The sequence below is a fragment of the Populus euphratica genome, unplaced genomic scaffold (assembly GCF_000495115.2).
Source record: "Populus euphratica unplaced genomic scaffold, PopEup_1.0 scaffold37.1, whole genome shotgun sequence".
In the NCBI taxonomy this organism is placed as follows: Eukaryota; Viridiplantae; Streptophyta; class Magnoliopsida; order Malpighiales; family Salicaceae; genus Populus; species Populus euphratica.
Window position 1 is genome coordinate 333501 of NW_011499909.1, and position 15535 is coordinate 349035.

The 15535-nt window shown below is 30.1% G+C and overlaps 1 protein-coding gene across 1 annotated transcript; it reads left to right on the forward strand.

The window, feature by feature from the left end:
- Window positions 1-11142: 11142 nt before the first annotated feature.
- On the forward strand, window positions 11143-15535 carry LOC105133723 (glucose-6-phosphate 1-dehydrogenase, chloroplastic-like). Its single transcript, XM_011037813.1, has 10 exons — window positions 11143-11600; window positions 12034-12269; window positions 12402-12496; window positions 12610-12724; window positions 13572-13777; window positions 13861-14010; window positions 14102-14222; window positions 14310-14539; window positions 14662-14862; window positions 14975-15535. The coding sequence occupies exons 1-10, from the start codon at window positions 11390-11392 to the stop codon at window positions 15222-15224; spliced, it is 1815 nt and encodes a 604-aa protein (XP_011036115.1). The 5' UTR covers window positions 11143-11389; the 3' UTR covers window positions 15225-15535.

Below are 15535 nucleotides of genomic sequence, written 5' to 3' on the forward strand. Positions count from 1 at the left end.
CATGAAGCGTTTTCTGTTTCTATCTCTCCCAAATAAGCTTTCCTCCTACTGTGGCCCCAAGTGCTTGTTTATACTGGTAAATGTAATTGTTGTCTTTCTTGTTGGAGAATCAAGGCTTGTGGGGTCACAGTCATCTCCAGTAGGCGGAATTTATGATGACTACGTAGAGAGGAGCAGGAGCCTTAGAGGAATCTCAACTCACCAAGACAAGGCAGAGGAGAGCAAACCGGAGATTGACCAAGACCAACAGACTAATATTCAAGATAAAGAACTAGTGGTGAAGGCAGAAGATGATAAAGAAGTTATTGAACTAACCAACGAAGGAGATAAAGATGTTCATGAAGAAGCTGGAGTGCAAGATGATCAGCATGAGGAGAAGGACATAATTGAAGAAGAAGACAGTGGATTGCCTCCGGAGGAACTAAACAGAAGAGTTGAAGAGTTCATTGCAAGGGTTAATAAGCAACGGTGGCTCGAAGGCCAGTTTTTAGTCTGTTGTAACTCGTAATTATTAGGATTTAGGACACTGTTGTGCCATCAGAAATTAAGTGGGGTAAATAAATTCATGGAAATATTGTTTTTCTTATTGCTATGGCCATTGTTTTTGGCACAAACATTTCCTTTTTCTGCAGTTGGAACTTAGAAGAAGGGCTTTGTGATTAACCCTACTTAATTATGAATATTCATCTCTATTGATAAATAGTTTATGAATAATGGACTCTTTATTTTAGATTTTTACTTTTCACTTAAAATAAAAACAGAGAGAAAAGCAAAAAAAATGCTCTGGTGCTTTGTATAGAAACATTGACAATTAATAGATTAATTGGTCTGGTGCATTGGCAACTTTGCATCCACGCCGATCGTCAACTTTTTTTTAAAAGAAGAAAGAATCAAGGTTGTAATGTAAAGGAAGATTTGGCGTTCTAATGGGGAGAAAACGACATGGTTGAATGGGGAACAAAACATGTTATTATACTGATACACTATGATTTTATTAATAAAGCTTGCGGTTGATTATTTTAGCCCCGTTGCGACTCCCAGCTGGGTTCCGCGATGGTTTTTCAAGCAAGGGAGATCAATATACATTAATTAGTAATTTTTCAAATCACCACTATTTGTCTCGTCTACGAAAAACAGGACTTCTTTGTCCACTTGGTGCACGACAAATTTGTATGGTCAATGTTCTTTTACCAGTCACAGCACTTCTGATGGCTTATGGTAGATAATGACTCCCAGAAGAGGTAAGTATTCTCTTCGCATGCTGAGTTTTGATGGTTTGCTGCAGTAACAGCAAAAGCACAAGGTTATGTCTGTGTTTGGAAATGTATCGAGTTGAAAAGAAAAAATAAAATCCCAAATGGTCATTTAATACCCTCTTCAGCTAGAACCATGAACTGCAGAATTCCAAAATATGCAAATAAATATTACAGCATGAGGCACTTCTTGCTAGAGGTTACAGATTGTCATTGCTAGCATGCGTGCTTTGCAGCTCCTTTTCAAAATATATTTTTCACTAGCATAATTTTTTTTATTATTTTTGACATCAATACATTAAAACTACAATATTTTTCCTAAGTGAAATATACTTTAAAAAAAAAAAAAAACAATAGCCTTCGGACTTCCGAACATTAAAATTCCTTTGTTGTTAAATTTGATGTACTTTACTTCGTTGTTAAATATATTCCATGCCCACCTGTTATTGAAGTAATAGGTAGGTCAGGTCACTGATCTAGAATGAAATAATTCACGATACAAACGAGTTTAGAGAGAGATACAAAAACAGCTAACCTGTGTTGTAACCTGGCTCTGGTCATTGGGAAAAAAACATGAACATGCTCTAACAAACAAGACAACTAAGCTTAATTCGGATATCAAACACTTGTAATGATCAGTTTGGTCACGAGACATGGAAGACAGGCGGCTGTTTCTGCTGTCTCTTTAGGTGGTGGGTTTGAAATGTCAAGGGGAATATTGCTTTCTTAGGAGGCGAGATAGTGCTATTTCAATTTTTCAAATGGGAACTCCTTGGATTCTGGGAGTATTTTCTGGGCCAGCCATGGCTCATATTCCTTCCTTCGCACACAAGCATGATAGTTTAAGAGGAAAGAGGGCAGGTTATTGAAACTTTCATAGGTGGATGGTGTCTAAACTCTTGATGTATCTATAATTTTTATGAAATTGGGAAGGAAAGTGCGTTATTAACACACAAAATATATATATAGATATATATCAGGCTGATTTTTGTCATGTAGCAAGGCCAAGCATGATAAAAGCTGCTCTCTTCTTTTCACAGCTTATGTTCCCCCACGAAGAAATGTGTGCCTTTGTGGTCGATTTTAAAATTATCCCGCAAACAGCTTTTACTATCACAAGAACATTGAATTTACCTCTTCAATAATGCGTTCATAAAGATGTTCGAGCGTCCATATTTACATTCAGATTATACGCGCTCGAAGTTGTGTTTAGTTAACGTATTCTGAGATACCATGTAGATAGCCCGCGCTACAGTTCGGTTTGAATTATATATTATTATTATTATTATTATATTCATCATTATTATCATTATTATTATTACCACAACTATTAATATCTTCACAATTATTATTATTATTATTATTATTCTATAATTACAACCACTATCATTATCATCAGTACCACTATTATTATTATTATTATTATTATTATTATTATTATCAATAATATTAGTATTTTATTATTATTTTTATTTTTATTTTTATATATTAATATTTTATTATTGTTTTTATTTTTATTTTTATCACCATTATTGCTATCATCATCATCATCATCATTAATAATATTCACCATTATTACTATTATTACTATCATCATTATCATTATCATTAATAATATTACTATAAATATTATTATTAATAATAATATCATCACTATTTTTTTATTATTATCAATCATATTATTATTTTCATTACTATTTTTATTTTCATTACCAATATTATTTGTTGTTGTTTTTGAAAAAAGAAAAATCATGAACTTGATTTAAATGACATAATTGGAAACTATAAAAACTTTGACAAAAAAAACTTAGAAAAAAATTAAAAATTAAAATAAAATGAATCAAACTAAAATCACTACTACTATCATTAAAAAAATCAAAATCATAAACTTAATTTGAAGGATAAAATTAAAAATCATAAAAACTTTGTAAAAAAAACAAAGGGAAAAAATACAAAATTAAAAGTAGGAGAGCATAATCTAAAATCATTATACATACAAATTAGAAATCAAAGGTTAAATTAAAAACACCAAAAACTTTAACAAAAGAAAAGATAACAAAAATATACAAATCAAAACTAAAAGAACTGAATTTGAAATATCAATAACACCAACAGCCATAATATATTTATTGGGATAAGAGAGAGAAATGAAAGGGGAAAAGAAAGAGTCGCCAAAAATAAACAAAAAAAATATTTGGACTACATGCGTCGCCTAGGATGGAAGGGAAGATATCAATGAATTGAACTATACAATGAAATCTTATATTTAATTACCAAGAGATACTACACATATTACCCTAAAGACGTGGCGTCTCTCACTTATTGGCACGTATACAATAAGTGCCAACAACTTTTTATAATTAAAAATATTATTTCGAACTATACAACAAAATCTTATATTTAATTACTAAGAGATACTACACATATTACCCTAAAGATGTGGCGTCTCTCATTTATTGGCACGTATACAATAAGTGCCAATAACATTTTATAATTAAAAATATTATTTTAATAATAAATTATTATATTATTCTTGTGCAAACTAATAATTAGCAAAAATTCAGAGTTAAAAAACTATAATTCCTTTAACTTCAATGCATTAAATTTTTTGGATCTAAGGGTATATTTATAATTCAATATTTTATATATATATATATAAACACGCGCGCTGATCCTTATTTGGTACAATTATTTATTTTTACTACTAGAAGTATTTTTATTATTTTAATGCTCATAAAAATACTGTATAAATAAAAATATACTCACATAAATTAATAATGATGAATGATGTATGTAAAAATACTAAAATACCCTTGAATCAAATGAGGAGAGGGCCGTAGATGTTTCTCCATTATTATAGTAAATACTAAACTGACTCTATAACTGCAGTAAAATCTTCATTTGTTTTAGTAAATTTGTTACTGCTGTGGTTGGTGGGCGAGAAAGAGCTCCAAAATTGAGACCCAAAGTTGCGTTCCATGCTAAGTAAAAGAAAAATATAATATAATAAAGCAAACGATCAGGTCCGTTTATATTAATTAATTATCAACGCCCAGCAGCACGTGAGGCTGCTACTTATTGGACGGTAGTAGTTTTTTCCCATCAGGAAGCAAGAAAGTTCATCCCCCCCAAAAAAAAAAAAAAAAAAGTAGTACTATATTTTGATTCAATTATCGGACTGGGCTCTGCTGCCTGTCCTGCCACTAGAAATCCTTAAACCAGGCTCAAGACGTCCCGTTTGAGAAATTTTTATTTATTTTTTTGGATTTTATATTTATTTAAATTTTATTCTATTTTTCCTTCATGCTTTAAGATTCTAATTTACTATAGAGTAAAGATCAATTTTTTTAACTAATTTAAAAGAGTTATAAACTTTTTTTAAGTAAGACTTCATTTGCTTTAATTTTAGAAAAATCAAATGATAAATTGAAAGTTCAAGTTTACAACCATTTTTGCTTTTCAAATATATTTTTGTATGATTATTTTCACTGTCTTTCTGCTTGCGCTTGCATCATATATACTATGATTATACAGAATAATGAAATAATCACTTAAATTTCATAAACCATCATATATTTTTATGGCACCTTGCGACCTGTTGTGTGAAACCTTGCCTATTTACAATTTCTATTTATTGATCGATGTAGTTTGCAATTGCATCCTCCATCCAAGAGCAATTTATTGTATTTTAAGGTTAGGAAAAAAAAATCACTTCTTGGTTAAAAACCATTAAACTGACAAAAATATCCCTACTCTTGTACTCAAACCAACAACATTATTTGTTAGGTTCTTTTTTGCATTTCAAAAGCATTTTTAAAAAAAGTTCTTTTTTGCATTTTAAAAGCATTTTTAAAAAAAATTAAATTTTTTTATATTTTTACTTTGAATTAAATTTTTTTATGTTTTTAGATCATTTTGATGCACTAATTTTAAAAATAATTTTTAAAAAATAAAAAATATTATTTTAATATTTTTTCAATAAAAAATTCTTTAAATAACAATTACAACCACATTCCCAACAACACCCACATCATCATAAGGATATTTTGAGTATTTAAAAGTTGTTACCTAAGCTATTAATCTACTTATTTTGAGAATGGACTGTAAAGTGAAATTGGGCCTATTCCATATCCTTTCAGGCTATATTTTTTTTGTCAGGCGAGCTAAGAGAGGTATACAGGATTACAGGAGCCTTATGCTCCTTTGATTTTTGTCAAGTATCCCATCCATGAGATCTTTAACATTTTATTTTAAAGCAGCAAGTCTAAACGAACGGGGAAATATAGGAAACTAAAAAGGAGAGTTAGATAAAAAAAAAAAAAACAAAGAGAAGGAAATGGAACTTAATTTAGTCCCATTTTCATATGGTTTAATTCCGGTTGATAAATTGTTTTGATAGTTGATATTTATGTACTCTCTGTGTACTATGTCTAACTTATTTCTATAAATGTTACCAAAAAAAGGAAGAAGAATAAGAAGAAACGCATGCTTAATATACCACCAAAATATATTAAAAAAATTGAAGTCTGTCATGAAACTCGAACCAATACATTTTTTCCTCTTTTTTTTTTATTAACGTGGGTGTTTGGGCTAGCTTGCTCGTACCACGACTAATCCCATGACTCACTGAATATCCTGCAAGCCCAGTGAGCAGGTAAGGCACCGCGGGGGTGATAATCATACCGCATAGAGAGGACCTAATAGAAACATGAAGGGAACAACTTGCCAGCTCCACTCCCACTGGGACTCGAACTGAGGTCCAAAGAAAGGCAAACAGTCCCAACAGCCACTGAGCCACGACCCTGCTGGTCATTTTTTCCTCTTTTTATTCTTTAGGTGATATACCTTCACTAAATTCCTGTTTTTTAATTAAAGGGATCTAATAATTAAGCAATGTGATGTATGAGATTTTTTTTAATATATTTTCTAGTTATTTTTTACCTTTTTTCTATTTAGCTTAGAAATTAAATATTATACTTAATACTTTTACTTTGTTCTAGTTTTCCAGGACTTTTATTTATTTTTATTTTTTTAGGTTGTTTTGAAACTTATTTAAGGTTTTATAAACCTCATAAACATGAGACTACTTGATGATGAATTATTAAGAAATAAGATTTTGAATAAGGTGTTTTGATATGGTGACCCTATTCTTTAGAATTTTAAGTTGTTTATTATTGATATTTTTCTTGCGCTGTTTTTCATTTATGTTAGTTGGTATTATAACTCAACGATTCCTCATGGTTATTTGTTGAATAATCATGAATGGAATATGTATTCGTATAATAAAATGTGCTCATAAAGGAGGGGATGAGATGTTTCTCCCTTGAGAATGGATGTTCAGGATGTTCAAGAACTAATGATATAGCACATGTAAAGATAAATTGTAAAATTTACTTGTCAGTTAATTGATAAAATTATAAAGTTAAGATGATGAATTATCATGTTGATTAACAAATATGAAGAAAAAAAAAAGAGGATCATGAGGAAAGTAATCTTGGATTCATGACCAATCATGAGAACCCATTTCAAAAGCATGAGTAGAGAAGGCAACTTCTTGATTGGGATAAATATTATGAAGATTTTGATTATTCCATTTATAATGAAATAGATATGGATTGCTATTCTCCATCAATTTATGATGTTTATTTTGATGATGATAATTTCAATAAAGATACCATAAATAATGACAATAATGAAAGTGATAATGTCATCAATGGTATCCTCATTAATAAGTTAGAGGTTAAGTGCACATATAACGTGAAAGTATTCAATAAAAATAATAATAATTTAAGCTATGTTAATCTACTTGATTATAAAGTTACTATTATAAAAATATATATATATATTTAAGGTTTCTATAGATATAACACTGATAAAGGAAGTATGAGTTTTGTAATTCATTACTCTAAAAGCCAGTGCAAGATGTATTACTTGTCAATTGATTTTTTATGTAAAATCTAACATGAAAGAATTGAAGTTGATAGCTAAAATTATTGTACATAAAAAAAAAAAGAAATAGGTTGAGGAGTCTTGAATTTATTCTTAAGATTGAGACACAAGTGATTTAAACTCGAGGATGAGTTCTTCTAAACTTGGGTAAACTAATGTAGAAGGTTTATAAGGAGGATTATTTTTCCTTAGTTATTTTTATTTTTTCCTATATATTTTATAAAGTTAGATATTATGCTTAAAAATTAGGATTTTTATTTTTATTTTTATTTTTATTTTTATTAGATTGTTTTAGTTTATTGAGGTTTTTTGTGGGTTTGTTTAAGAAGTTGTAAACTTGTTAAAAATAAGATTATTTGATGAATTATTGATAAATAAAGTTTTGAATTAGAGGCTTTGATGTAGTGTCCCTGTTTGGTAGAGTTTTATGTTGTTTATTATTGTTATCTTTCTTATATTATTTTTATATATTTTAGTTGGTATTTATACAATGTTTAAACTTGACATGAACTACGTTGAATAAAGTTATGGTTAATTGAGATAGTGACATGAAGAGCTATGGTTAATGGTGACAATTTCATCTAAACTTATTGGATATTGACTCAAACCAAATTGAATAGATAAAAAACTTTATGCATAGTTTGGGTTTGGTTTATGTAAAACTCAAAGATAAAATATTGAGTTTCAATTAGGCACGAATACTCTACTTTACCCTTAATACTCCTTTATATATATATATATATATAGACACACACACATAGAAAGAGAGAGAAAATTTAAAATTTCAAATGTTAGACTTTCATTTATAACAATGAAAGAGAGAGAGAATTTAAAATTTCAAATGTTAGACTTTCATTTATAACAATATTTAGATAGTTATTAGAGTTCAACAAGCACGAATCTTTACTATAATTGGTTTAATATTGTAAATTTTATATGCATTCATATAACTTTTCTAATTTATAAACAAGCATGAAACAAATTATGCCTAGTGTGATATTCTCTTAGCTTTCCTTTTTTCTTTCTTTTAATATCTGCAAGGTGACTTGCCTTACCCTAAAAGGTCTTTAAATGAGTGTGTTGTTAGCTTTTAAGGGAGGGTGTTGTTTTTTCATGCTTCAATTTATAACCTTGACAATAATCTCTTTATTTTTCTTTATCCTTATGTCTCATTCATATAATTAGTAATCAAAGAAACCAACTAGCTTTGTAAACCCTTGAACAATTTTTTTTGGTGATAAAAAAATTAATTAAATTAAATTAAATTAACTTGATAATAAAGTAGGTTAATCAAAAATTAAAATAAAATAATATTGAATAATTATAAAAAAGGCTTATGGAATAAAAATTTACTTAAAGACTTTCAAAGTGAACCAAGATGAAATATCTAGTTAAATGAAAAATAAAATACAAAAGCTCAACATGAGAGAATTTTTGCAAATAACATAAATGTGAGACTATAAATATGGTTGTTTATTGGCCAATGGTTGAAGATATGAAGGGAAAAAAAGAGAGGTTAGGGTTCTTTTATTTTTTTATTAGTTTATGAGAGAAAAAATATAATTTCATGTTAGATTAGTGAATCAAATGGAGTTTTGATGAATTAAGAGAAGATTTGCAAAGTTTAGAAAAGGGTTTTAAGCTTAGAAAATGATGGAATTGGGAGTTCAAGGGAAAAAATGGAAAAGGTTAACAAAAATTATATTATTTCTTATAATTTATTCTTGAATGATTTTTGTTATGAAGTAAGAACTACCCGTAGTATAATTCATTTAAATTTTAATATGTTTTAAATTTAATTGTGGAGTATATATCTTAGAATGTTATATAAGCTGGATTGTTTATAATTATAATCTTAGTTTGAAATTGTTGCACCCGATATTGTAACGACCTTTATGTTTCTAGAAAAAAAAATATTTGGCATCTTATTCTTAAAGGGAAAAAATATTTGGTTTCCTAGTATTATGATCATTAAGAATCATAACTAGTCAATAAAGATTTTATTATATAAGACTGATTATGTAAAAGTAAAGATACTATCACCATTTAAGTATCCTACTCGAGGTAAGTTGCATTATTGGTTTTTGTCTTAAATTTTACTAAGGATTTATTGTATTATATTTTTGATGGTATGACTATAATATTCTTAAATATCTAACTATAAATACTTTCAACTTTTGAGTTTGCAAATATTACTTAAGAAAAAAAGAGTAATATATCCTTGACATTGACATCAATAAATATTGAGGGGTTCACAATGATTCTCAACCCTAGTTTCAATATTCCCAGTTCTAACTTTAATGAATATTGAGAGTACTTTCAATTTGACATTAGTGAATACTAATATTCCTAACTTTAGTGTCAGTGCATAAATAAGTAAAATTTGAATTGAAAGAAAAATATTTTTTTTCATTAAAAGAGCCTTCTTTTTTTTTTCAAAGAAAAAGAAAAGACATATATATTTATATCATATTCATATTTTTACAATATAAATTTACAACCAAATACTAAGTAAAGTCATCGGGAAAAAACATGCGATGGACCAACAAATAAATTCAAGAAGATTCTTGAATTTGAACTTTAGAATGATTAAGATTTTACGTAATAAAATAAATATTCTCTCATGAAAAAAGATTTACCTTATACTTTAAAACAAACCAATAGATAAAAACATGATATAGAAAAACAATCATATAACAATATAACTTACCTTAGATAGTGCACTAAAAGTGATGCGTCTTTTCTTTACATAACCAGTTATTTACTTAGACTCTCACAAAATATAGGTTTTCTAGTAACTTTAATATTAGATGGTAACTCCTAAATCTTATAATTATAATTTTATGATTAAATTTAAAATCCTTTTCTTTCCAATACACCCTTGGGAGGCTTAAACTACTATGTGATGTGGCCTTGTGATAAGCTTAGTTAACAATATATTTTGTTAGGTTTCAACATATAAAGATCATTTACTAAATTTAACTCTTGGTATTATCTTTGACTCAATAGTTATAAAAATTTAAAAGAATCATAATTTTTATTTTTATTTTTTTACAATAACTACAAATATTTCAAATTTTTTTTTACAATAACTACAAATATTTCAAAAAAAAATCATTTAAACAAAACAATTTATACCATTTCTATCTTGCCTATTTTTTTATTTTTTTTATCACTCGACATATAATTATAATTCTAAAATAATAAGTTACATTAAAATTTAAAAAATTATGAAATTGGATATTAGTATATTTTTTAAAAGGGATATTTAGCTATAGTCTTATTTTATATTTGACATCATTAGATTAAATTATTTTTTTCTTTCGAGAAACTCCTCCTGTTAAAGAAAACTTATGTCAAAAGATGGCATGAAATTCTTATGGTTCTATATTTTTTATATTTTCCTCACATTTATTTAAAAAACTTTTTAATATTTGCCACATATTTATTAAAAAATATATAATTATATTACAATTCATATCACATAGATAAGCATCAAACTAAATACAAGAAGTGTTTTAAAAAGTGAAAAAAATCTTTAATTTTTAAAGGTCAAATTATATTCTTCCTTTTGAAATTTAGATTTTTTTTAACTTGAAGTTTTATTGATTAAAAATTTATTGTGATTAAAAAATCAAATTATCACCGGGTTTTTATATACTTCCTACTATCTATATTATTAATCATATTATAATATTATAGATTTTTTAATCAAATTTTAATGTAATTTAATTTTTTCAATAAAATTATTAATATATAATTAATTAAAAATATTTACTTATAATTTATAATTTTAAAATTAAAATTTACATTATATTTTTCATATTATATTAAAAAAATAAATTCGATAACTTTAATTATAAAACACTGGCTTCATCTCTCTATATATCTAAAATCCCTATGCTTTTGGAGAAGTAATTAATTTAATTTTCTTCTCCGTCTATCTCTCTCTACAAAAAAAAAAAAAAAACAAGACAGGTGTTGTTTGGCGAAGACAAAAGAGCAGCCTTTCGGAGATCTCAAGGGCCTTACGCCCTTGCCCCTTACCCCTCGACGTTTCCGAGGTTTGTTTTTAGGCCCCCGTCATCACCATCACCACCTCCTTCAAAACCCATCTCTTTGATTCCTCCAAAACATACTGACTCTTTTAAAACAGAAAGCTGAGAAACTGTTATCTTTCTAAAAACATGGCTGCCCTTTCTTCGACGACATGTCGTTCCATTTCATATTCTCTAACACCATCATCTTCTTCTTCTTCTTCTTCACTATCAATTAACGGGCAGAATCATCATCAACGACTAAACTTCTCTTCTTGTATTGCTAAAAGGGTTTTACCTGCTAAGGTCTCTTTTCATTCTCGAAGAAATTTTCATTTAAATGTGGTTCTCATGCAAGATGGTTAGTCCTTTTAGTTTTTTTGTTCGCTATTCTTTCCTTTTTTTTTTCTGTAAAAGATGATGTTTTTTTCATTTGTTGTATGAATTGTTTAGCTGATTTATTTGTATATTGTCAAAAATGATTGGTTAAATTGTCTACTTGTACCTTTTTGTGCTTTTTGATTGCCGAATGTTTGGTTTGTCTTCTGTTTTATTGCTTGAAAATCCAAAAGATGCCCTTTGATCTGTATAGCTTCAGTTGTGATAAGTTCTGTTTTTTCTTTTTCTTTTTTCTTTTAGAAACTGAAAAACAATATAGAAGCCAGAGAAAAGTTTTCAGCTTTTAATATTTTCGCAAGTCATTTTTTGATATATTACTTGGTAAGTTTTTTTTTTTGAAAAATGAATACCTATGCTCTCTTGTTTGTTCTTATTTGAATGGTAACTGATTGTAGGTGCAGTGACCACTCCAGTGACCCCAGTTGAAAATGAGACTCCTTTTAAGAAATTGAAAGATGGGTTGTTGTCTTCAGTTCCATCAACTGAGGAAATTAAAGAAGCAGCTAGTTTTGATGTAAATGAAGAAGAGTCGACTGTCAGTATCACTGTGGTTGGAGCATCTGGTGACCTTGCAAAGAAAAAGATATTTCCTGCACTTTTTGCTCTTTATTATGAGGGTTGTCTCCCGGAGGTTCAATTTTGGATTTTTCTGTTATCCGTCTACACTTGAAAGCTTGATTTCAATGATTGACTGTTTTTAATGTCTTCTTCTTCAGTTTATGATCATATTCATATTTTAAGTTGTGAAGTTATTTGGTTGCAGCATTTTACTATCTTTGGTTATGCTCGGAGCAAGATGACTGATGCTGAACTTAGAAACATGGTTAGCAGGACCCTTACATGCAGAATTGATAAGAGGTGATTTTAGTCCTTTCCTTTTTTGGCCATGACACGAAGCTTACATGTTATAAATGCCTGTGATTTATTTGGAGGTTGGGACGTGATATGTATTGCTGCTTCTGGATTTTCAGGGAGAACTGTGATGAAAAGATGGACCAATTTCTTAAGAGATGTTTCTACCATTCTGGTCAATATGGTTCTCAGGAAAACTTTGCTGAGTTAGACAAGAAGCTGAAAGAACATGAGGTAATGGGGATCTGGGCTAGCATTGTGACAGAATGGAATATCTCTATTAGTAGTGGATAACTTATTGGTGCTTGATATGTAAAATGAACATTTAACAAAATTCTTATTTCCATTTGTGGTTTGTGGATCAAAGTGAGGGTTTTGTTGATAAGAATATCACTTTTGACTATGAGTTAATTGGACATTATGCCTTATTGTTATCTGTAGACATTCCTAGTAAGGTGCATAAACTGGGCTGTATGGGTGGCAGGGAGGTTTTGTACTTAAAATATTTTTATGCCAATACCCAGATTTTGTGCACCTTTGCTTGTGCTAAGTGCACTATCACATAGCATATTCTTGGATCACTATGTTGGTGTTCCCATTTACCATTTCCAGGCTGATTGAAAGAGGTTTCGGTGTATTATGGGTATAATTGTTGGGGAGATGTGTTCAGGAATCACATGCAGTATTGCAGTGCATGAGTGAAGTATTTGGTCATTAATGTATGGGTCATATGATTTGGACAACCAGTCACTTTAACTATGGATGTGGCAATTGTTCATGCAAATTGGTGGCATGTTCATATTGCAAGGATTTAGCACCATTCTTCATTATCATTTTCATGATTTCACTTTTAAATTGTAATTATCATTGTTCTGTACTATTTTCAGTGGTGGTGAACTACGCAGCAAATGAGATACGATTACTATTTTATCTGCTGGTTAGAATATCATAGAATGCCTTGTTTTTTCTATATGATTAAGATATCTAGAATGGGGATTCCTTACAATTTTCTATGAAAGGTTCTACTACTTGAGCATTTATATAATCTGATTATGTTTGATAATGAAATTTGCATGTGCAGGGTGGGAGAGTTTCTAATCGCCTCTTTTATCTTTCAATTCCTCCAAATATATTTATAGATGCGGTGAAATGTACAAGCTCATCAGCTTCATCTAGTATTGGCTGGACCAGGGTCATTGTTGAGAAACCCTTTGGCCGAGATTCAGATTCCTCGGCTGCTTTGACAAAAGCTCTCAAGCAATACCTTGATGAAGATCAAATATTCAGGTAGAAGATTTCTGAACTTAATCAGCTTTTATCGAGGAAATTGGAGCACGATCTGATCAGATGGATATTCCTTTTTGTTTCAGGATAGACCACTATCTGGGAAAGGAGCTTGTGGAAAACCTGTCTGTTCTGCGTTTCTCTAATCTCATTTTCGAACCCTTGTGGTCAAGGCAGTATATCAGAAATGTACAGTTGATATTCTCTGAAGATTTTGGCACTGAAGGACGTGGAGGGTACTTTGCATTCTGAGATGAGAATACAGTTTACAGTTCTACATTCTATTTAACAGCTTATGGCTAAAATTTTTGAATTGGTTTAAATTAGGTACTTTGACAATTATGGAATAATAAGAGATATAATGCAGAACCATCTGCTTCAAATACTAGCCCTCTTTGCAATGGAAACACCTGTCAGTTTGGATGCAGAAGACATCAGAAACGAAAAGGTTATTGTTACTTGCATGAATGTGGGATTTTAGTAAGTTATTTGTTTTCTTTATTCTTAATTAAATATTATTGCTTACTGATTGCAGGTCAAAGTTTTACGATCGATGAGGCCTTTACAACTGGAAGATGTTGTTGTTGGGCAGTACAAGAGTCACATAAAAGGAGGAGTTACTTACCCAGCATACACTGATGACAACACTGTGCCAAAAGGCAGCTTAACTCCAACATTTGCTGCAGCTGCTCTCTTCATTGATAATGCAAGATGGGATGGAGTGCCTTTTCTAATGAAAGCTGGCAAAGCATTACATAATAAGAGGTGAGCATTACATACTACACTGTTGACAACCTGTAACAGGTTGTTAGATGCATGCAACTAACCTGTTCTCTCAGGACCGAGTAATAGGTTATATAATATATGCAATTTACTTTTTTTGTCAGTGCCGAGATAAGGGTACAGTTCAGGCATGTGCCTGGCAACTTATACAACCGGAATTTTGGAACGGATCTTGATCGGGCTACAAACGAGCTTGTTATTCGAGTGCAACCAGATGAAGCTATCTATCTGAAGATCAATAACAAGGTTCCTGGATTGGGAATGAGATTGGACCGTAGCAATCTACATCTTCACTACGCGGCAAGGTAAAATTTAAAACTATTTGAATCATATACATGAAAAGACTTATTTATATACAACAAGGTCTATTTAACACAATTGCCTTGATTGCTGATCAACCTGGTGTGCCCATTGTAGATATTCAAAAGAGATTCCAGATGCATACGAGAGGCTTCTGCTGGATGCAATTGAAGGCGAAAGGAGATTGTTTATCAGGAGTGATGAACTGGATGCAGCTTGGGCACTCTTCACTCCTGTTCTTAAGGAGCTTGAAGAGAAGAAGATCATCCCCGAATATTATCCTTACGGTAGTCGGGGCCCTGTTGGGGCTCACTATCTTGCAGCAAGATACAAAGTCAGATGGGGCGACCTTGGTATAGAGCAGTAACTCACGGGGAGGTTTTGACGCTTATAGCGTAGCGGGATAAGACGAGCCTATCGCTATGTGATTTTGCTGTCATTTGTTAGGGTGCTGAAAATGATTTTCCTTATCTCTGTGGGTTACGGACGAGCTCTTGTATTTGAACTCGTGGGATACAAGGAGCATACCAGTTACTGGTGCAAGCAAGCAGAATTTATCATTGAAGAAAAGGAATATCCTTTTGTGATTTGAATCATCACCTTTTTTTCTTGCGTTGCCATGTATTGTTTGTTCTTCAAGAAAAATAGGAAAAAAGAAAAAACAACACATTGATTGTA

What these genes read in the sequence shown, in the direction of transcription:
- LOC105133723 (XM_011037813.1), top strand. Translation starts at nt 11,390, where the DNA reads ATGGCTGCCCTTTCTTCGACGACATGTCGTTCCATTTCATATTCTCTA. An exon ending in AGAAGCTGAAAGAACATGAG is followed by an intron (nt 12,725 to 13,571) that starts GTAATGGGGATC and finishes TTGCATGTGCAG; the next exon opens with GGTGGGAGAGTTTCTAATCG. An exon ending in CATCTTCACTACGCGGCAAG is followed by an intron (nt 14,863 to 14,974) that starts GTAAAATTTAAA and finishes TGCCCATTGTAG; the next exon opens with ATATTCAAAAGAGATTCCAG.